Source organism: Myripristis murdjan, chromosome 11 (genome assembly GCF_902150065.1).
Source record: "Myripristis murdjan chromosome 11, fMyrMur1.1, whole genome shotgun sequence".
Classification (NCBI taxonomy): domain Eukaryota; kingdom Metazoa; phylum Chordata; class Actinopteri; order Holocentriformes; family Holocentridae; genus Myripristis; species Myripristis murdjan.
The window spans coordinates 14184980-14206233 of NC_043990.1; the positions used below are offsets into that span (position 1 = coordinate 14184980).

Genomic DNA, 21254 nt, shown 5'->3' on the forward strand with positions numbered 1-21254 from the left:
TGAAGCGATAAGTTTTGGAAAGTAAAATTGCACATTGTTGCTTTATAGTCCACAGAAAGGAAATGATTGAGCTCTGGCCCTGTCAGTAGGTGGCTTTACGCTCTGACTTATGCAAAAAACAAACAAACAAAAAACAAACTCAAAGTAACATCCAAATATTGCTCATTACTACTATTACTAGGCTATATTACTACTAGTACTTATTAGTACTACATCAGCACTGACACCAATAAAATGCTGTTTAAAGTCCCAAAGGAATATTGTAATACAAAATGGCATAGTAATATAGCCTGTACTATTCATTAGGTTAGGAAAGATACCACTGAATATTAGGTATTAATATCACAGAAAATATAAAGTATAACATCTCTGAATCCATACCCATGACATATATATTTTGGGACATTAAAAAAGTGGTAAAGTTGTTGATGGCCTTACAAAATGTCACTTTTCAATGTCAATACTGTTTTTGTTGAGTCTGCGTTTTTTCTACTCCTCTCACGATACAAAAATACTGATTAATTCACGTAACTCTAATTTAACTATTAATTCAAGTTCAACTTTTATTTACCATGGTGCATTTGCATGTATTGGGAATTTGTGTTGGTGTGTTAAAGACATGATAAACAATCAACATGACGAGATGCACAAAATTCAAGACACCAGACTCTAAAACCATTGCATATTGCATCTTTGCACATGTTTAAAAATGCAAAATGCCTTGTGTATGCATATAATAACTCTAGCATCATGAAATCCTATACATGTGTATTTAAAAAAAAAAAAAAATAAGGTTATTATGGGGCTTAGAGTTGGATTCACTGTTCAGCCACACTGACATAGATGCAACTTGTTGAAGAAAAAAAAAAAAAATCACCGAATAAATATTGGGGCTAAACAGCAGCTACCTGATAAACCTCAGCCTATAATACAGTGTAACCTGCATAGACTGGTGCTGGCGTGACATCATATAGCAAGACATCGGTTCAGGCGGCGGCAGCCAATCACAGCGGCGCTTGTTTGACGGACACGTGGCTGTCAACCAATCAAATGCCTCGGTTGGTCAGGCGGGGGCAGGACTAGTATTGACAGGTGGAGATGCTGGGGAAATAACAGCGACTATCTCCCATCAATCAGCATTTGCGCACTGTTTCAGGGAATAAACTGCAGCTGCGTGAAAAAACTGACTTTTCTTGAGGCGGACGTTTATTCTATGGGATCCGAGGGCGAAAGAATAACTAATAAATACGTTTTTCATGCGATACAGCGGAGTCTAACCTCTTTTTAACTATTTAGAGCTGCTTTTTTTAATTTGTAAAGTACAGGCTGCAGCTGAGGAAGCCACAATGTCAATGCATTTGTATCAAATCAGCAGCAAACTGCTCGGGGACACCGTTGGGAAAATGAACGACAATTTGACATCGGTGGTCCTGGCAGCCTCTGTGATCACCCTCACCCTGGGTTACATGTCCAAGGTGCTGCTGAAACAGTCCCAGGCCTCTGACAAAGATCTGGTGAGTAAAAAAATAAGAAAAAAAAAGTGCCACATTGAATTGGCTGCTTATTAAATGTTCAGTCAATTTGGATCCATCATTCATTAGCATTGTTTTTCCCCCTCTTTATAGAAATACCCGCCTTATATACCCTCCAGCATCCCGTTCCTGGGACACGCCATTGCATTTGGGAAGAGCCCCATTGAGTTTCTTGAGAATGCATATGAAAAAGTAAGAGTTTTAGTTTGCACCAACATTCATACTGCAGAAGAAGCACTGCAAAATCTCACATACTCTCACATAAACATGCACACACACACTCCCTGACCTTTTTTTCACTTTTTTTTTTCACAGTATGGCCCTGTGTTTAGTTTTACAATGGTGGGAAAAACCTTCACCTATCTGCTGGGCAGCGAAGCCGCCTCGCTCATGTTCAACAGCAAGAATGAGGACCTGAACGCTGAGGATGTCTACTCCAGACTCACCACCCCTGTCTTTGGCAAGGGAGTCGCCTATGATGTGCCAAACCCTGTGAGTCAAGTGCAGCTGCAGAGGAGAAAAAGATCACATTCACTAAAACAATAAAACTGGGTGCATGAAAAGGAAAGCAAAAAAACAAACAAACAAACAAACAAACAAAAAAACAGGGCTTTATGGAGGATAAATATTCTGCTGGAATTTTACCAAACTGGCAACCTGAATGCTCTTTCCTCAGTTGCTGTTTACCAGCTGTAATAACACATATTTTGTTTTATGTTGCAGATCTTTCTGGAGCAAAAGAAGATGTTGAAGACTGGACTGAACATTGCTCATTTCAAGCAACATGTCAGGATCATCGAGGCTGAGACGAGGGAGTATTTTGAGAGATGGGGAGACAGCGGGGAGAGAAGTAAGACCTTCATACCAGGGATGGGAATACTTTAGTTTTAAGATGTAACCAGCTTAGAACAGAAAGAAATATCATCCAAATAGCAATTACAGTTCTTTCAGTTACTTTTAGGTCACTTCAAGTCAAAACTTTGAAGATTGGCTTATTAAATAACCAATTTATGCCCCTTAAAAGACTATTAATACTCCTGTTTTGAACATCCCCAACCAGAGTTTGCCTCTGTTGTAGAGTGATGTGAAAATTATGTTGCAGTTGTAATATTTACATCCAGTAAACTCCAAATTTAGATGCCTTATAGAATATAGGATTTTATCTTGATTAAAAACACTCATGAAAAGTTGATTGTGGTGAATTTCCATTGATAATTCGGGATAATTTTGAGTGTCCTCACTGGAGTGACCTCAGTAAGCTGTCTAGCTTGCTAATGTAAAGTCCTATATTCATTCATTCATTCATCTTCTAAACCGCTTATCCTCACAAGGGTCGTGGGGGGTTGCTGGAGCCTATCCCAGTGCACATAGGGCGGAAAGTCCTATATTGATTTCCTGATTTCTATATGCAATAAAAATAAATTTGTGTCCTAACAAAATGTAAGATAAAGTGATTCCAGTATGTTTTAGTGCCATTTTAAGAGTTGTAAGCATATGATGATTATCAGGATAATATTACAAATTGCAGTTATTTTGGCCAGGATAATCATGACATGAAATTTTCATATCATCCCATGCCTAGTACAGTAAAATTACTTTGTAAAAAACATCAAACACACCCTAACATCAAGCACCTGTGTCCCTTTGTCAGACCTGTTTGAGGCCTTGTCTGAGCTCATCATCCTGACGGCGAGCAGCTGCCTCCACGGGAAGGAGATCCGCAGCATGCTGGACGAGCGCGTGGCCCAGCTCTACGCCGACCTGGACGGAGGATTCAGCCACGCGGCCTGGCTGCTCCCCGGCTGGCTGCCACTGCCCAGCTTCCGGTAAGACAACCAGGCCAGCACAGCAGACGCAAGACGGAAATGTATCAGATATCAGAGGTCTTGCATAACAGCAGAAAACTTGCAAAAATAGTCAGATTATTTAAAGAGGAACAACAGCAATGACGCTGAATGTTTAGACAAAGTAGCTGAGATGTGGCGTTTATCTCCTCCTTTGGGCAGGCGGAGAGACAGAGCTCACAGAGAGATCAAGAACATCTTCTTCAAAGTGATTCAGAAGCGCCGGAGCTCCGGGAGGAAAGAGGACGACATCCTGCAGACCCTCATTGATGCCACCTACAAGTAAGACGACTTCAGTCACCCTACTGTCTCTTGACACAAAGCCAGTCAGATGTTCAAGAGCTTTCCCTTCCCTCCGCAGAGACGGACATCCACTGAATGATAATGAGATAGCCGGGATGCTGATTGGTCTCCTCTTGGCGGGACAGCACACTTCCTCCACCACCAGCGCCTGGATGGGCTTCTTCATGGCCCGGGACAAGGCTCTGCAGAAGCGCTGCTACGCCGAGCAGAAGACTGTGTGTGGGGAGGACCTGCCTCCGCTTGACTTCGATCAGGTAGGGATCATCCATAGACCTGGGTGAGCTCAGTGAGGCTCATATGTGATGGAGAACACACCCAAGTCCGTAGACCATTAGCATTTCAGTATTATATCTGAACAAACGTAGTGACTAGAAAAGGACAACTCTCAGAATATTGCTGAGCAGTGTTGCTTAGTCAATCCAGGTGAAAGCTGAAACACCGTGAGAGGTGTTTCTGTTTGTGTGAATTAAGTAATGAATGATGTTTCTAGGAAGTTATTTTGCTTTTATATTGTACCATGAAAGACTGTATCACCCAGTGCTGATGGGTTCTCTGGTGTCCTCCTCAGCTGAAGGACCTCAGCTTGCTGGAGCGCTGTTTGAAGGAGACTCTGCGGCTCCGCCCCCCCATCATGACCATGATGAGAATGGCCCGCTCTCCTCAGGTAAATACATCTCCATATGGTCAGCATGTGAATTGCATGGGATTTTATATACTTTCATCATAGCCTGGAGGAGCAATATAGACATCTTTTCCTCTCACAGCAAATTGCTAATCATGATTTCCATTCGGCCAAAGCAGCTCCTTTTAAATATTCTCCATGTGCTCTCCCTTGTTCTGTCAGACTGCAGCGGGTTACACCATCCCAGTGGGCCACCAGGTGTGTGTGTCTCCCACCGTCAACCACCGTCTGTCCGACACCTGGGCAGAGAGGATGGAGTTCAACCCCGACCGCTATCTGAACGACAACCCTGCTGCCGGGGAGAAGTTTGCCTATGTGCCGTTTGGAGCCGGTGAGAAGAGCGAGTGAACTGAATACTTTCGTACTGTTTTTCAGTGCAACCAGTTTTAAAGAAAAGTGAAACTGCTGTGCACTGGTGAACGACAGAACACAGCACATTAATCTCATAATCAAGTTGACAATTTTTCTGGATTTCCATGAAAATCCACTTTTTTGAATTGGTTGAATTTAAAGCTTTATCTTTGTACTTTGGATTTATGTAGTTTAAACAAGCTTTTCAAAATACTTTTCTACCTGATACTTCTATAGTGTAACGTGGCTGGTGTATAGAGTCGTTTTAACCTTTAATTCGGCTCACCACTTGTCTGTCCAGCTGTAAGACGGTTCCACATGTCAGCAAGCAAATCAGAGCTTAAAGGGCCACTGAGTTACTTGGCATATCAAGTACATCAAGTTGGGTTAAACCACATCCAAACTGTACCATTGTTAATTCTTGGTTTTTATCCCTCCAGGCCGTCACCGTTGCATCGGGGAGAACTTTGCCTACGTGCAGATCAAGACCATCTGGTCCACCATGCTGCGCTTGTACGACTTTGACCTGGTGGACGGCTACTTCCCAACAATCAACTACACCACCATGATTCACACCCCCCATAACCCCATCATCAGATACAAGAGGAGGAAACAGTGAGAGACTGGAGCAAAGACTAGAGGGAACAAAACACACGAGAATACAGAGACACCGAGTGCAGAAATAAAGCTGCAGCGTCTTTGGACTTGAAATTGTGAAATTTAGATGAATGCACTTTTTTCTGTCTACCTGTCCGGAGGTCAAACCTTTAACTTTTGGTGTTGATCTTCCTTTATCTAGTCAGTTTGATGTCCAGCCCACTTTCCTGAATATCAGCATAATACTGACATTTTAGAAATGGGTGTTTCAAGAACAAAGGACACTGACTGTATGGATCTGATTTCACAGCTTGGTGTGTCAGTGATATTCATATTCATATTCACAAAGTGAATTCTTTAAAAAATGGACAGGTTTGTAGTGCCTTGATAATTGGAAACTGGCTTGTTGTAAGCTGGTGCCCTTTTACTGCATAGTGGATTTATTTTCAGTTTGTTTTGTCCTTTGATATTGTTTGGTTCTTCAGTTCCACTGTCTATACAAGGAAAAACCTAAACTAGTCATTACAGTGACCACATGCATTTTCTCATGTAAGATATTAACCATTCCCAATTGCTTTGCCCTCAAAGTTTAGATTTTATTTTTTAGAAAGTGTATTATGACTTTGTTGTAAAAGAGACCCAGTAAATTTCTTATCTGACCATCACTTAAACCAGAGGAAAAAAATGCACTCAAATTTTTCAAATATTATAGTCCTCTTTATTTCAGTTTTTGACAAAATACCCAGAAAATTGAAAGCTCCTACGCTTTACAAAAATACGTTCTCTACAAATGTCCTCTGTCTGAGAAACCGGCCTAAACGTAACACAGTGTAGTGTGTATTATCCAGTAGCAGCCTCCTTAACAATAAACCCAAACAAACATTCTCTACATATGTTCCACCCATACAACAACACATACATATAAATTAATCACGGGGTTTTAAATTAGCATTTGACAAATATACATGATTGTTTTCCTCCACAACAAAGAGGCAGATCAAATTACAAACATAGCTGTTTTTCAAGTGCTGGCGACAAAAAGCCTGAATACAAGATGTCGAACACTAAAAAAAAAAAAGAGTTTTGGTCCACATGGAATATACAGTCCACACCAGAACGATAGAAAACAGCAGAGCGCTCAGCACAAGAAAAGGCAACTGCGTTTCTTCAAGCCAGTTCAAAAGTAACTTCTCAGCGTCTTTATCTTCTCAAGCCAAAGTGCAATTGAGCATATGAGGAAGAACCTGGGGAGAGAGTAAAAATAGTTATTTGAGTCACATTTCAAACTATTTTCCAAGGGCAATATAATGCTAACAGTAAAGAAAAAAACAGAGATAGACAGCATGGGATTGGAAATACTGAGGTATGGATTAGGAGGCAAACCTGATTAAAAGTTCCTTACAAGCCAACTTCAGCCCTCAGCTCATTAATTCAATAGAAAATCGAACTTTATACACATTTCTTTTCAGTGTCACACAATCTGTGGCGTCTATGAGTGCATGTGTGTGTGTGTGTGTTACCTGATGTCACACTTCCCAGCCGCCTCTGCAGGGCCTCGAGCCTGGAGATGTAGTCAGTGAGCGCTCGGTCAGGGTCGTAGTTCTGCAGATGGGAGCAGGTCAGAGCGCCCGGGTCCCCGGCCACGTGAAACCTGTGACAACAGCAGCCACCTTTAAGTGACAAAATGACTGGACTATCTAATAATACAATAAAACATAATTTATGAAGGGCTTTTCATGGTACTCAAAGATGCTTTACATAATTTAAAATGATAAAGAGCAAATCTCACCCATCTATCTCACTTATCCCACACATAATGCATGAGAACGTGATTCTGGCTCAACCACTCAATTAAGAATGATTCCCACTCATTTCATCATGATTTCATGAAAAAAAATGCAGATAATGTACTGACACGCTGAGCATATCCTCGTATTTAATTCATCTCTGTGCTTTGCTGACCCTGACTGATACACTGGCTGGCTGAGATTATTGGCCAATTTCATCTCAGTGCAGATATATTGGTATTAGTGAATTTGTAAAATAGATACTACAATTACAAACATATTACAGGAAAAAAAAACCTTCAGATAATTTAAAAACTATTTTGATTAAATGATGTGTCCTGTAGATTTCATTGTTTGCAGTATTTTGCACTGCAGTGAGCTGGCAGAGTGGTGTGGATTGTGAGCACTGAGCCCAGAAATCGGGCTCTGATCCTGCGCACAGAAGCAGTCAGTACTGCAGACAGCACCTGTGGTGGGTGGAGGAAACAGCAGATCTGGGGGAGTCGCGTCCACTGCGCCCCCTGCTGCTGGAAAGTCCTCCTCCTCTTTCTCTGAACACCTCCACACTCGCTGGGTGAAGATAGGGAGAGTCTCTCTCTGTGCCTAAGAAACGGACAAATCACTGCATTAGCCCTTGGTTACTGTTTGACTATCACATTTACATGACATTCAGCAGCACACAGAAGGCGTAACCATAACACAGTAACAACGATTATGTAGAGTTTTGAGCCACTGCCTGGGCTCGCTTTGCAGACTCCGATTCTTGTGGTCGATTTAGGTAAATTATAGGTTTCACAATTAAAATTAAAAAACATAAACAGGCCATTGAAGTGATTTTATTTGGAGATTGTTGAAAAAAGTATCAGATTAGAGGCTTGCCATATATTCAGTTTATTAATAGCCTATCAACTACATCTTTATGAGCCTCGTGTTCAGGCAGATATCAAATTTTCACGTCCTGTCAAAACTCTAGTGTCTTAGTACCTATCGTCTGTCCTGTTTCATTCTTGTTGACACTGGTTGAGGATACAGAGCCCATCCCTGTTGCCTTCTGCCACCGCTTAACCAGGAAACGCATTCTGGGGAAACAGAGAGGGAAGACAATTAGGTTTGTCAAAATGACACCAACATAATGTGATAATGACAGGGGGCAAAGGTTTGTCTATTAATGTGTGCACATGCTGCTACATTTATTATTTTCATCACGTTTTAATCTGTTACTGCAAATTGATCCCTTTGGAAAGCATTCAATAATACGGAACAACCTCAGTACAGAGAGAGGAACATACACACACTTCCTGCTGCCTACCTGGAGAGGGCGATGGAGACTCGGACGGCAGAGCGGAAGCGCGTCAGCCCCCGCCGACGCTGGCTGAGGGAGTCCAGGCTGGAGAGGGACGGCCGACCGCCCATCCTGGAGATGAGCGACAGCGTGGCTTCCTCACACTCCTGGAAGCCGCCCAGCAGTAACAGCAGATACTTCTTCTGGTAGATCAGTGCCTTGCGGAAGCTCTCCGACCGCAGATATTTCCCATACATCCTCTGGAGGTGAGGGAAGCAGAGCAGAGGAGGGAGACAGAGAAAAAAGAGAAAAAAGATGAGCATTACATTATTGCAGTTATTCATCAACAATTATTCAGATACAGAGCATTTTTATCCGACTTGGGATGCATGAAATGAAGAGAGCTGAAGGATTGGCTCATTTAGTTTTTACCTTCAGTGCTGCATTGTCAGCCTCGGGTCCCGTTATGTCCCGCAGGGTGTCGGTCCTGATCTCTCCCCTGAGTCGGGCCACCTGGGCCTGGGCCAGAAGCAAAGCTTTCTCCAGACGGATCCTCTCTCGAGTCCACGCCTCCCGCTCTTGGGAAAGTACGATGCTGCTTGAGTCTCCCTTGGTCACTCCTCTCCTGCCACTAGCCTGCAGGAGCAAAATTAAACATGGGAATTTAGTGATGTGTAAAAAAATTGTCAGTATTTGATCTCATTAAACTGTGAAGCTAACAGCACGGGCTGTATTCTTGGATAACTTTAATTATTACATCCCTGCTTTTAGGCTAAATTTATTTCAGTTTAATACAGAATATATTTCACTCCTTATTTTTTATATTTTCATAATATCTAATTATATTAATTATTTCAACAAGGCTAACGCATAGGAAATGCTTTGCAAGCAAATTTGTTAGTCCTAGTAAAGATTATAATTTATTATTCTACTGCTGTTATTATGTTTGCTCCTGATCTTAGAGTTGTTGTTACTCTCCATCAGTAGGTTTTCCAGGGTTTTTACTCACACTGTCTCCTGATGTCAGTCCAGCCTGCCGGAGGCGGCGGAGCTCCTCCTCCAAGCGCAGGGTCTGATTTCTCAGGTCGTTCTTCTCTTCAGTCAGGCGGCTGACAAAACCCGTCAGCTCGGCGTTCTGCCTCAGCAGCCGCTCCGTCAGGGAGTTGGAGGTGCTGGAGGAGCCTCCAGCCAGCAATGCTGCACTCTGGGGGGAAAGAGGATGGACAATCAGTCATTAACAGAGCTGAACAAAGTAGGAGCACAACTACTTTCAGTCATTTGATCTATAAAAACATTAACACTTGATTCCAGCTTATCTGCAAATCAAGTTTGTTAAAGAGGGTGAGATCAGGTGCATCTCAAACTTATTTTGCACAGAAAGTACAGTAGAAGTGATACAGTTAATCAGCAGCAGGAAAAAAGTATTTTCTAACCTCAGGTGTGGAGGGTAGACCTGGAAATTGTTGCAGCATAGTGATGACCTCATCGATGTTGGACTGCATCCAAAACAGCTGTTCACTCTCCACCTCTGTTGTCAGTCTGCACAGAAAGTGTACCAACAGCAGCTTAATTTACTTAAGTAAGTTAAGTAAATTAAATTCCTTTAGAGCTATATCAGAACTGTCACGTCTGTGATATTTTTATGGAATGGGTTAACTTAAGGTAAGTATATGAAAAAAAAATCAGCTAAGTGTAAGATTCATAAAAGAACTTTTACAAGCTGAGATAATGTCATGCTTATTCATGCTGGTGTACCTGCCAGTCGCCTTGCTGACTATGTTGCGGATCTTTGAGGCGATGAGGTGCAGCTTGCCCAGGATCTTGTCAGTGGTGCGCCAAGGTCCACCACTTTGTCCAGACCTGGTGATGTCCAGCAGCGTGGGCGTGGGCGTGCTGGGGCTGACTGTCTCAGCGTTGCCGCTCTTCTGCTGGAACACCCAGTCTTTGGTGCGGTCGGTGGACTCGCTGCGCCAGAGGGCCTGACGGGTAGACACACACAATATGGCTTAGCTTAAGAGATTCCCAAAACATCTCATGTCATGGACCCCCAGCTGGATAAAGACCAAAGAATTTGTCCAATAAAAATCTCTATTAAAGGAAGTGTTCACCCAAAACACAAAAAATAGTATAATGTTCCACTTATCCCTGGTGAGGTTTCCATTCTGCTGTGATCTCTCCTCTGTCTCCCTGAACCCCAATACAACAGGGCTTGACAAGTATTTGTTAGTGGAGCTAAAACCATCAAAGTCTATTAATCTGCATCTAATTCATATTTGCTGGAGACAGTTGGATGCAATTTGCTGGTGGTCATCAGCAGAAAAGAGTTACCGACAAAACTCTTTGACCCTGAGGTCTGTGGGTTACGCTGGGTGTTGTTGTTGGAGTTTTTACATTGCTTTGGGTGTCAGGAGACGGGAAAGACCTAACTGGATACTTTGCAAAATCACAGAAAGTACCTGGACAGACAGATTACACAATTTTGGGTGAACTGTTCCTTTAAAGATTTAACAGAGCTAGATTAGGGTTTCAGAAAGTTTGAGCAATCCAGGTGCAAACGTAACTAAAGTGTGTGATCGAGTTGGCACTCACACTGCGTCCATCAGCCGGCAGGACTCCGCCCCCTGCCCTGTCTCCTTCCCTCTGCTCCCCTCGCTGGGCCAGTCTCTCCTCCAGCCTCTCCTTCTCCTCCTCTAGGCTCTTTCTCCTCTCCAGCTCTCTCTCCAGCTGCTCCTGGGCCTCAGACATACGCACTTCCAGGCTCTCCAGTTGGGCCCGAGCCGCCAGCAGCGCCTCCTGGTCCCGTCTGGACCTTTGACCTACCAAAGTCAGTTCCTCCTGTTTTCTCACCACCTCAAGTTTCTGGGCCTCCACCTCACCTAAAAGATGCACCACCTGGAGCAGAGAAGGAGGAGAAGGAAGAAAAATCAGGTCAACTGCAGGATTTAGACAAAAACTCTGGTTTTAACCATACTGAATCACAGCCTTTTAGGTCACTGTTGCAAGTCTAAGCTGATCATTTTTCAAGCAAAACCTTTCCACAAAAGACAAATTTGAATCATTACTGCTACAGGTTCATAAATTTGTTACAACAAGTGAATAAAAACTTGTATCATGATTATCTTGCAGGCATATTCCTAGGTATCAAAAAGTAATATCTGAAATAGGGTTTTCATTATCATCAATCTTTTCTGTGTCAATATGGCAACACATTTCATTGTGCAAACAGGGGTGTGATAATATCTGAAGGTGTGAATTCTTTTGCGGTTTTGAGACTTTGTTTTACTCCAAACAATATATACTTGTTCATTTTGACATGGAGGTATAGAATCGACATTTATTGGTCCGGCCTTTGGAGGACATTCCAAATTTCTTGGCTGTTATTCGTGTGTGCAGGTGGAGTATCTCACAGGCATCCTACCTGTGCATGTTTCTCGTCCAGCTCCCTCTGCAGTCTTTCCAGTAAGCTTCCTTCCTCCTCCAGCCGGGTGCTGTCCTCCTCTACCTCCTCCTCCTCATTGGAGGGACGACCGTCTGAGGTGACACCTGTCCTCAGTTCCCTCTCTCTCCCCAGGGCGCTGCTCATCTCCTGGGCCTTGGCTCGCTCCGTCTCCAGCTGCACCTGGAGCTCCTGAAGGCGTCTGTGGAGGCTCAGGCGCTCCTGGTCAGCCTGCTGGGCAAGCTGGGACGAGGCCTGGCGCTCCTGCTCCAAGGCTGAGGTCAGCTGAGAGACACGGCTCTGCTGCTCTCCCAGAGTGAGATGGAGGTCCTTGACGGAAAAATTGGGAGAGAAATACAGTTTGTTTTTACACTGAGAAAACAGACAAGGAGAGTCACTGACAAACAGGGCAAAAATGAGATGGGTAAAATTAAAAAAAAAAAAAAAAAAGAAGTATATTTATATACTTACTTATACTTATAAGTATATTTATGACTCTGGACAGAAGCTAGGCTCCTAAAAGTAATAACTATTTTAGCGGTCGGTCTGCTGAATGAAAACTATTATGACCCCAGCTGTCACTGAGTGTTTACCTCCAGCTCTTCTCGCTTGCTCTCCTCATTCCTCCCAGTCCGACACTTCTCCTTCTCCATTGCCCACTGAAGCTCTCGGCTTGTCTTCCGCTCCTCTGACAGCTGATCATTCAGAGCGTCCACCTCAGCGGCCTTCTGAGACACTTCCATCCTGTTGAAAGACATACCTTTATTGAGCTGAGCGGCCTAATGGAGGTGTGAATTTCGACTGTACAGGCTGATTTCCAATCAAATTTCAAAGCTGAGAAACTCAGATTTTTAAGCAACTGCTGCTACTGACTGGCAGAAGTCGTTATAGTGTGTCATTTTCAGCAGCATTAAATCGTTAAACAGCAGTGCATATTATTGTTTGTCTTAAACCCATTGGCATTAAATGCACTCCGATTTTTAACCATCATGTGTTAATGCACAATATGCATTAGTAGGCATGTGAGTATGTGTGCTGAAGGAGCTTCATTAACATTTGTCTTTATTACTCTGTGTACATCGGCTTCTCCACCCACAGAAGTGTCTGCATCACTGTGTGAAATGTAAACATGTTGTCACAGCTGGAGAAACTCTCGCTGTCCTATTAATAACCTTGCAGTTGTGAGCTATGGAAAATGAACTGATAATTTACTCTGCAAAAAGCACAACATCAGAAACAATTTTCTCTTTTACCACTGCTGCTGGAAGGTGAGGAAATGCGATTTCAGAAGATCGGCTACTGTTTTTAAAAAGAGGAGACTTATAATAACATTGCAGGGTCCAACCTGAGCGTGTCCAGCTCCTTCAGGTGTTTGTGCTGAGCCTTGAGTGTGGTCTCCAGCTCCAGCTTGGTCTGGGCCAGCTCTCCCTTCAGCTCCTCCACCAGCAGCCTGTCAGCCTCTGCTCCTCCATCAGCACCTCCTCTCTCCTGCTGCTCCTCAGTGCTGCGCTCACCAGCTGATGAAACTGCAGGCGGCAAACCTGAGGAACATCAGCCAGAAAACATTGCAACATTACAGCAAGTCCTGACACTAAAAGCATCATCTTGTTTATAATATTATAATGTGATAATAATAAAAACATAAGACTAAAACCACAAATGAAATTCTGTGTTTCTAATTCCCAAATAGCAATTTTATGTTTGTGATTGTTTTCTGATATGACAATTGCAGCAAAATAAGTAATTATGAACAGATGATACAGTTTATTGGAGTGCAGATGACCCATTTACAGAGAGAGCAGGATCAGAATGAATTTCTGAAATGCAGACCTTGTTGGAGCTGCTCTAGTTGGCCGCGGAGCTGATGAATCTCAGAGACGAGACTGGACCTGTCGGTAGTGTAGAGCGACCCCATGGCCTCTCTGTGCTGGGTGTCCTGGATAAAGATTACACACACACACTGATTACTAATGGTTCAGATGATAGCAGGAGAGGAGACGTGTGCCAGGAAAACTGTCCACTTCGCTTCTCAAGTAGTTTATAGATGTTTATCATCTCTTTGATCTGAGACAAAAGCTTAAGTCCTTTCTCATAAAGTGATTGTTTATTAAGTATTAACTCATTAACGTCCTTCCTTCTTAATAACCATCCAGTAGGGTTAGGGTTGAAAGACACTGAAATCACTTAAAAGGCCTGTCAAATTCTCTTTTGTGCCTAGTGTGGCTAAATATCATCTGAAAACAATTTTCAGAGGAGTTGCAGAGGGCAGCATATATACAATCAATCAGATATTTTTAAATGCCACAGTTTTCTTGTAGTGATCAATTTTAAGAATAACTGCTAAATGAGGTGTGTATTTTACAAATTCCTGTCAACTGATGTGTACAACAACGGACAACATTATGTAATCCTCTTTGGTGTACACAGTTAGTGCCAGATTACATATTGACAGAGGTGGGAAGTAATGAAGCACAAATTCTTTGTTACTGTCACTTAAGTAGATTTTTCAGGTATCTGTACTTGAGTATTTGTATTTTCCTGTAAAGCCCTTTGAGACAAATTTGTAATTTGTGATTCTGGGCTATATAAATAAATAAAATTGAATTGAATTGAACAACATTTTTCTTTTGCTCCCTATATTTTAGCACAAATATCTGTACTTTCTACTCCTTGCGTTTTCAAAATAGGCTTGTTACTTTAGTTTTAACGCATTTGAAGGGAATTATCGATTAGTTTGCTGACAAAGCAAATTCCAAGAAGCAATTAACAGCAATAGCCAGCTGTTGAAAAAAGAAAAAATGGCTGGAGAAATGTCAAAGTCTGCACTTTTTACTCTTCCTTGGGTAAAGACGTTGAAGTAGCACTTCTACTTTTACCAGAGTCTTTTTACACAGGTGAACTTCTGCTTGTGTAAAGAATGTGCATACTTTTGCCCCCTCTGTATATTCAGGGTTTTGGTCACCTGCTCAGTCAGCCTGCGCTCCAGCTGATTCAGGTGGATGATGGCATCGTTGGTGTCCAGCAGATCCAGCTGGCTGTAGAGGGCGCTCTTCAGCAGGCTCCGCTCCCTCACAAACACCTGCTGCACCGCACCCAGAAGCTCACCGCGCCAGTCCACACCGCCTGAGGTCTGAAGCAAAACAAACAGGCACACAGATAAACACACAGACAGGATGCCGCAGAGGAGGGTGTAGATCCACTTTTAATGAATAAAAAGAACATCATCTTAGCCCAAGGCAACATCAACACAACATTTAAACCACACTTTCAACTTGGAGCTCTAAAGTTTTTGACTGGTTGAGCTGTCACACAAACAGCCTGTAATGTTTTTGAGAAGACTCTTGGTGGATGTCGTTTACCTGTGTTTCCCTGTGTGTCTGCATCTGGGTGATGAGGCCTTTGAGGGACTCCACGGTGGCCAGCAGGGCCTCTCGTTCCTTGGCCCAGCCTGGAGCATGGAACTGGCTTCCAGGCTCGCCTTCAGCCACAGGAAGCTCAGACAGAGAGAGCACCTGCATGCCCTCCTGGTGCACCTCACGCAGCAGTGTCTGGGTAGGAAGAGACATACCACACAGAAAAGTTGTTGATTTAGATTCATTCTCTCCGATTTCAGGATTTCAGAATAAAAACACTTGAGAAAACTCTGATTTCTGGATTGCAAAATTCACCGGCCACTTCATTTTATTGGGCCAATATGGCATTTTTAAGTTGAATCTTGAGACAATGTACCCCACGCTAACCTGTTTCCACACAACTAGCCTTCATCTGGTGAAGAGAACCTGTGCCAAAATGTGGTAAGCCTACTACACAACAAAAAAGTAAACATATGCCAGGCCTTGATTAACCTTTTTTATTTTAATATATGTTGTGCCTCTACTTTGAGTTGCCTGTTTTTTACCAGAGCATCCAACCAGTTTTTGGTGAACAGAGGAAATGCAACTGCCTTTAGTTCTAAACATGGCGTATTTTGTTGTGGATACTGGAAATAATTTATTTTATTTCATTTTTCCATGTTTGTTGTGGTATAAAAAGCTTTTTGCCAGTTCACCCTGTTTGTTTGCTGCTGCTGCTACTCTGCTCTGCCTGAGGTTATGTCCATGTAATGATAATGCTATTAGTCTGTGCAGCCTTATGTCAAAATTTTCAACCTATCCCTTTAAGCCTGGGTCCTCTGGCTGAAGGACGGTCTCTTTCACTACTGGGCCATCCTTTATTAGCACGCTGAAGCTGTACCTTGATTCTGTCCGGCAGTGTATCGTCAGTCTCTCTCCTGGCACCCTCGGGGGTGGTCCTGTACTCCTGCTGCAGGTTGGGGAGATCATAGCCGGTCCGCTGGCTGTAGTCCGAACTGCTGTCTACATGGGGATACAAACTCTCTTGAAATGGGAACACTAAGAAAGGCAGACCACCACAGAAATGAGAGCGCACTCAAATAAGTATTAAAAGGTCAGTTTATAGTCTGGCCAAGGTGAACAAGGTGAACTGGAGGCTCAGACTTTCCCGTGCTGATTCAGCATGAAAATTACCCCTGCTGCTAAAGGAAATGTGACATTAAAATAATACTTACATTACACTCACATTATAAGTCAGTACCTAATGTTTAAAATGAATGCTTTATCATATACAAAGTATATAATTAAAATAATAAATGTATATACCAAGTCATTTTTAGCATGGGAATCTGCTCTAGAACTGAGACAGGAACAAATGTAGAGCTAAGAACCCGAATCCCCCCCGAGCTCCACTGTCGCATAAAAAAAAAAAAAAAAAACACTGAGATGAGAGGAATCGCATACCGCATGCTGAATACCATTTCACAGTAAACACACTATGTTATTTATAATGCTTCGGGGCATGTTTGCAAATAGTTTATTTAAACAAAAACCCACATGAAACCCTGGAAAAATTGAGATTTAGTTTGAGCATTTGAGGCACTGACTCAAACAGAGGATCTGGCCCTGGGCAGAGATTGTATGCGACTGTGTTGATCTTACCACTGGTGTAGCCATCTTTGAACTGCGATGATGTTGGACGGTCTAGTCTTGATGAGGGGGCCTGGAACAAATGAAACTCAACTAGTATCATAATTTCATTTAACCCTTTGCTGTAGGGAAATTATCCATATAATTGATGACCAAGCAGAAAGACAATATTAGTAATTTTTGCATATGGGTCCAAAGCCACACTTGGTGACATGAGTGAATATTCAAAATGATTTAGCGAGCTCAAAAATATGTTGCAAAAAGTCACAACTGAAGTATAATATCAGCATTTCTGACATGCTATTTTGGCATTTGGTGTACTTTCTCAATAAGCTGTTTGCAAGTCATTTGTTGGAACGCATTGCAGCCAATGTCTTACTCAATTGTTCTGTAATCCAGTGTGTGTGTAGGAGGAAGGAGACTCTGTAGCTATGTAATATTACATAATACAGCATATTTCTACAATTGTGAGTATTTTTGTGCACTAACAAGGTGTCAGTGGTACATTTTGAGGCACACTGGACTCCAGCAGTAATGAATCAAAATGGCGACTAAATAATATTAATAAGACACAACGCTCTGCAACTTTTCTGAAAGCAAAACTCATACTCATCAGAAATGCTGTTATTGCTTAAGGGCCATACCAGTAATTTTGAATGTTTTGCCCATATACTACAATTTTCCCACTGGAGTTCCAAAATATGACTAATACAGCAGCTGAAATGTGAAGCATACATATTTTGTAGATAGTAGTCTTTTAACTGGTTGCTAGTCTCACCTCAGTGGAACGCAGTTTGTCGATGATGGCCTTGAGAGCCTTGCACTCATTCTCCAGCACCTGTGTGTCCCGGCGCAGAGTCTCGCTTTCTGAAATGTGCCGAGCCTCCATGTCGAGGATTTCTGCTGCATGGAGCTCCTGCATCTGTACAATCTTCTCTTCGAAGTCTCCAATCACCTCCTCCATCTCCTCTTTGGTGGCAGCTGATGAAGACTTTCCGTCCAGACCAGGCATCTGCAGAGCTTCAGTCTGGGTGCACGAGTGTATTAGAGCCACGTGCTGCTGCTCAGAGTCGCTGTTTAGTGAGGAGCTCCGAGGTTTGTCAGAGGACAGACTGGCAGCAGCCGAGTTTTTCCTGGAGAGAGACGGTTTGTCTTTGGTGCTGCCTCCCTTACCAGCGAGTTGTTTTCCTCCTTTCCTTTTGGGCTGGCTGGTGGACGAAGAGGAACTTGAGGACTGAGGCTGAGGAGATGGAGAGGGTGATGGGGAAGGTGAGTCTGTTGCTTTGACCAAGGCTTTTCTGACTTCCTGCAGCTCCTCTTTCAGCTTGCTGATGGAGAGGTCACGGGCTTGGAGGTCATCCTGGAGTTTCTCAGTGCGCTGTCTGTAGACCTTGAGCTCTTCTTTGGCGGCGGCTGCATCTTTTCGGACCTCCTGTAGCTCTTGGAGAAGCTCTGTCACATTGGGCCCTTCCTCTTCTGATGTTACCTGGTAGATGGTGGGGCAGAGGGTCAACAATGTATTTACCATAATCATAAAAGATTATCACAGTTTCATAAGACTGGCAATCTTAATTTGATTGAATTATATTGTCAATTCACTCAGTGCTGATGTAAACATCTCATACTTACTCGGAAAAGTTCTCCTTTAAGATGGGCAATGGTCATTTCCCTCTCCTTTAAAAAGCAAAGTATACAGGTCACTTCAGCTCAGACAAAAGAAGAGGGTAGACACACTTAAGTGTTAGTTTCATGAGTTCAAAGCTCACAATACTGTCCATTTCAGAGTCAAAAGTCACAACATTATGCACCATGGCAGCTTTTATAAAATGACAAAAAGCAAAGTAAATGATTTTTTGAACACATTATCGGGGTGGCTCTGTACATGATATGAATAGATAAGTTTAACTACTTTTAACGTCTAGCGGCTTCCGTACCTGGAGTAACTCCTGCAACTTCTCCAAGCTTTCCCTGCAGGTGCTCAGCTCCTCTTTGGTGGCAGCAGCCTCATTTTGGACCTCCATGAGTTCCTGCTGAAGCCCGGTCACCGTGGCCTCCTCGCTGCCTCTTGATGATAACTGAAGTGAAGAGGGTGAATTTTTAGATTAGACCTTGCCAGCCCATATGCCTTCTGCAAGCCTGAGGACAAACCTATTTATGGAACATGTACAGTAAACTAACTATGGAGGGAAATGCTCTTGGTTTTAGTTCTTACCCTTTGAAGCTGCTCCTGGAGTTTGTCTATTGTAACACCGTTTTCCTAGGATGAAAAGCAAAGACTCATCAATTTAAAAAAGCATAACAAATATTCTCACAGCACTAGTGTTGTGGTATACACACTGAAAAGCTGTGAAACATCACTTACTTTTAGTTGCTCCTGGAGTCTACTGCAGCTCTCCTTGTAGTTGCTGAGCTGCTCTTTGGTGGCTGAGGCTTCATCTTTGACCTCCTGTAACTCTTGTTGAAGCTCCAACATAGCCGTCTGGTCACCAGCAGAGGAAGGCTGATTAAAGAGTCACAAAGATTCAAACTTATCAGAGCAATCCAACAAGGGTCAACAATTCACAGTGAGACACAGAGTCACAATAACTTCAAAGCGTCTTCCTGGGTAAACATCGATCAGGGTACATGGTACTCTGCTCCAATCTCCTGATAAATGGGCCCCATCATAGTGACTGAAGTAAATACTGCTGTTAGTACTTTTCTGAATCTATGCACTACATAACTTTGGTTGAGTACACAATTCATCAACTTCCCGAAGAGGCTAGAAGCACCACAGTCACACCCAAGTGTCGTTTCCCTGAAAAGAAGACTAGCCAATCTCAGAAAGCCAGAGAAACACAGTTAATGAGACAGGGTCAATGGGGGATTTTACAAAAAATCTTATTGGTATTAACTGTCTCTTCTGTCTCTCATTTCCATAAATAAAGTGTCAGCAGTAGAAAAAAATCAAGAAAATTTAAGAATAATGTGATATAGACCACACTTTAAAAAACAAAAAAAAAACAAAAAAAAACACTTTATTCTGAGTGAAGTCAGTGCATGAATGTATGCTTTAAAACTAATTTAATGTAAACAGTTTGTTTTAAGTAGATCAGTGCTTTGTTTGCAGCTATTAAGCAAACTATCTTCAGTATGTGAATGTGTCATATGTGCACATCTTCCAATCACGGAAATCTTTTAAAAAACTTCAGAGTCATTATATACTTTCCACTCCCTTACTACAACCCTCATGCAGATTAATGAGCAAAATTCCTGATAAGATGTAAACTGAAACTTGAACTTGCTTGAACTTGTTATTGCTCAATAGGCAAACACTTCTAATTTCTTCTGTAGTCCTAATAACATCACTACTGACTGAGTTATCAGGCCACTAAGTATTGCTCCTTAGGATACAGGTCTAACTCTTACCTCTACAGACAGCGGTGCTCTCTGGTGCACACCGGCCTTGGTCTTCATCTGACTGAGTAAGTCCATTAGCACAGCGAGCCTCCTCTCGTACTCCAGCACCTCCTCCTCCGAGCTGGACAGCAGCTGCTTCTGGAGCTCCTGATCTTTCTGCATTCCACTAAGACCGACCTCCAGCTCTCGAAGCTTCTCGGTCAAATGGACCACCTTTGTTGTAGGAACTTGCCTGGCTTGACTCAGTCCGCTAAAGTCCATCTGGGGAATGCCAAAGTCACCAAATTCATAGGCCTGTGGCTCCACCTGTCTCCGAGGCTCCTGGTCCTCCTTGGCCCCCTGTGACTGTTGCTGCAGGGCCTCCAAGGTGGCTTGGCTGACAAGTGCTGCAGCCATCTTTTCCCTCAGCTGCTGCTCGAGGCTGGAGACTTTCTGTTGGAGGACGTCTGCAGAGTTTTGGGTTTGTTCAAGAAGGAGACGACAGCGGCATAGCTCAGAGTCCTTTTCATTAATGGAGTCCTCAAGCTCCTGGATGTGGTGACCTAACTCTTCCACTCTGGAAGTTGCACTCTGTTCGAGTGCGTGCACTTGGGCCTGCATGACCACAAGGCCAGCAGTTTTCTCCCTGAGAGCTTCTTCAAGTTCCCCCTCTGGACTTTCCAGTTTTTCTGTCTCAGCTAAGGCTATAGCACTCTCCTTCAAGCGCCGATACGTCTCCAACAGCTTACTGTGCTCTGTTTTGAGTGTATCAAGCTCTTTGGTGGCCAGGTCCATTTTCTGCTTCATTTCGTCATATTCCTCTTTGCTTGGCCCGCTCTCACCCTTGATGTCCTCATCCTCCTCTGTGGTCTGTTTCTGCTCGATGTTAGCCAGCTCCTGCTGCAATCTGTCTATGACTGCATTCAACTGGTCCAGCTCCTCCTCACTATTCCTCTTCAAACGATCTTGTTCACTCCTCATGTACTCCACCCGGGACTCCAACTCTTTAATCAGTTCATCCCGTTCATCCATTTCCTAAAGTGTGGGACAAAACATAATCATGACACACACGCACCGGTC

At 43.1% G+C, this 21254-nt stretch overlaps 2 protein-coding genes across 5 annotated transcripts in view; one reads left to right on the forward strand and one right to left on the reverse strand.

The window, feature by feature from the left end:
• Nucleotides 1–1130: 1130 nt before the first annotated feature.
• cyp51 (cytochrome P450, family 51) lies at nucleotides 1131–6413 on the forward strand. Its single transcript, XM_030063616.1, has 10 exons — nucleotides 1131–1514; nucleotides 1626–1724; nucleotides 1848–2024; nucleotides 2256–2382; nucleotides 3184–3358; nucleotides 3539–3658; nucleotides 3738–3933; nucleotides 4248–4343; nucleotides 4524–4692; nucleotides 5153–6413. Exons 1-10 carry the CDS (start codon nucleotides 1347–1349, stop codon nucleotides 5329–5331), a joined length of 1506 nt encoding a protein of 501 aa, XP_029919476.1. The 5' UTR covers nucleotides 1131–1346; the 3' UTR covers nucleotides 5332–6413.
• akap9 (A kinase (PRKA) anchor protein 9) overlaps nucleotides 6005–21254 on the reverse strand; it is a 75771-nt gene continuing 60521 nt past the window's right edge. For all 4 annotated transcript variants that reach the window (XM_030063613.1, XM_030063611.1, XM_030063614.1 and 1 more), the window contains 24 exons: nucleotides 20205–21209; nucleotides 19159–19296; nucleotides 19009–19053; nucleotides 18731–18871; nucleotides 18426–18470; nucleotides 17575–18282; nucleotides 16809–16869; nucleotides 16048–16169; nucleotides 15174–15362; nucleotides 14777–14944; nucleotides 13645–13750; nucleotides 13160–13355; nucleotides 12408–12558; nucleotides 11797–12144; nucleotides 10968–11270; nucleotides 10134–10357; nucleotides 9812–9917; nucleotides 9388–9582; nucleotides 8811–9014; nucleotides 8406–8638; nucleotides 8081–8175; nucleotides 7564–7699; nucleotides 6830–6960; nucleotides 6005–6553 (listed from right to left, as the gene is read on the reverse strand). In XM_030063613.1, coding sequence (XP_029919473.1) covers nucleotides 6510–6553; nucleotides 6830–6960; nucleotides 7564–7699; nucleotides 8081–8175; nucleotides 8406–8638; nucleotides 8811–9014; nucleotides 9388–9582; nucleotides 9812–9917; nucleotides 10134–10357; nucleotides 10968–11270; nucleotides 11797–12144; nucleotides 12408–12558; nucleotides 13160–13355; nucleotides 13645–13750; nucleotides 14777–14944; nucleotides 15174–15362; nucleotides 16048–16169; nucleotides 16809–16869; nucleotides 17575–18282; nucleotides 18426–18470; nucleotides 18731–18871; nucleotides 19009–19053; nucleotides 19159–19296; nucleotides 20205–21209 — 5094 coding nt within the window. In that variant the 3' untranslated portion in view covers nucleotides 6005–6509. The remainder of the gene's footprint in view (nucleotides 6554–6829; nucleotides 6961–7563; nucleotides 7700–8080; nucleotides 8176–8405; nucleotides 8639–8810; nucleotides 9015–9387; nucleotides 9583–9811; nucleotides 9918–10133; nucleotides 10358–10967; nucleotides 11271–11796; nucleotides 12145–12407; nucleotides 12559–13159; nucleotides 13356–13644; nucleotides 13751–14776; nucleotides 14945–15173; nucleotides 15363–16047; nucleotides 16170–16808; nucleotides 16870–17574; nucleotides 18283–18425; nucleotides 18471–18730; nucleotides 18872–19008; nucleotides 19054–19158; nucleotides 19297–20204; nucleotides 21210–21254) is intronic.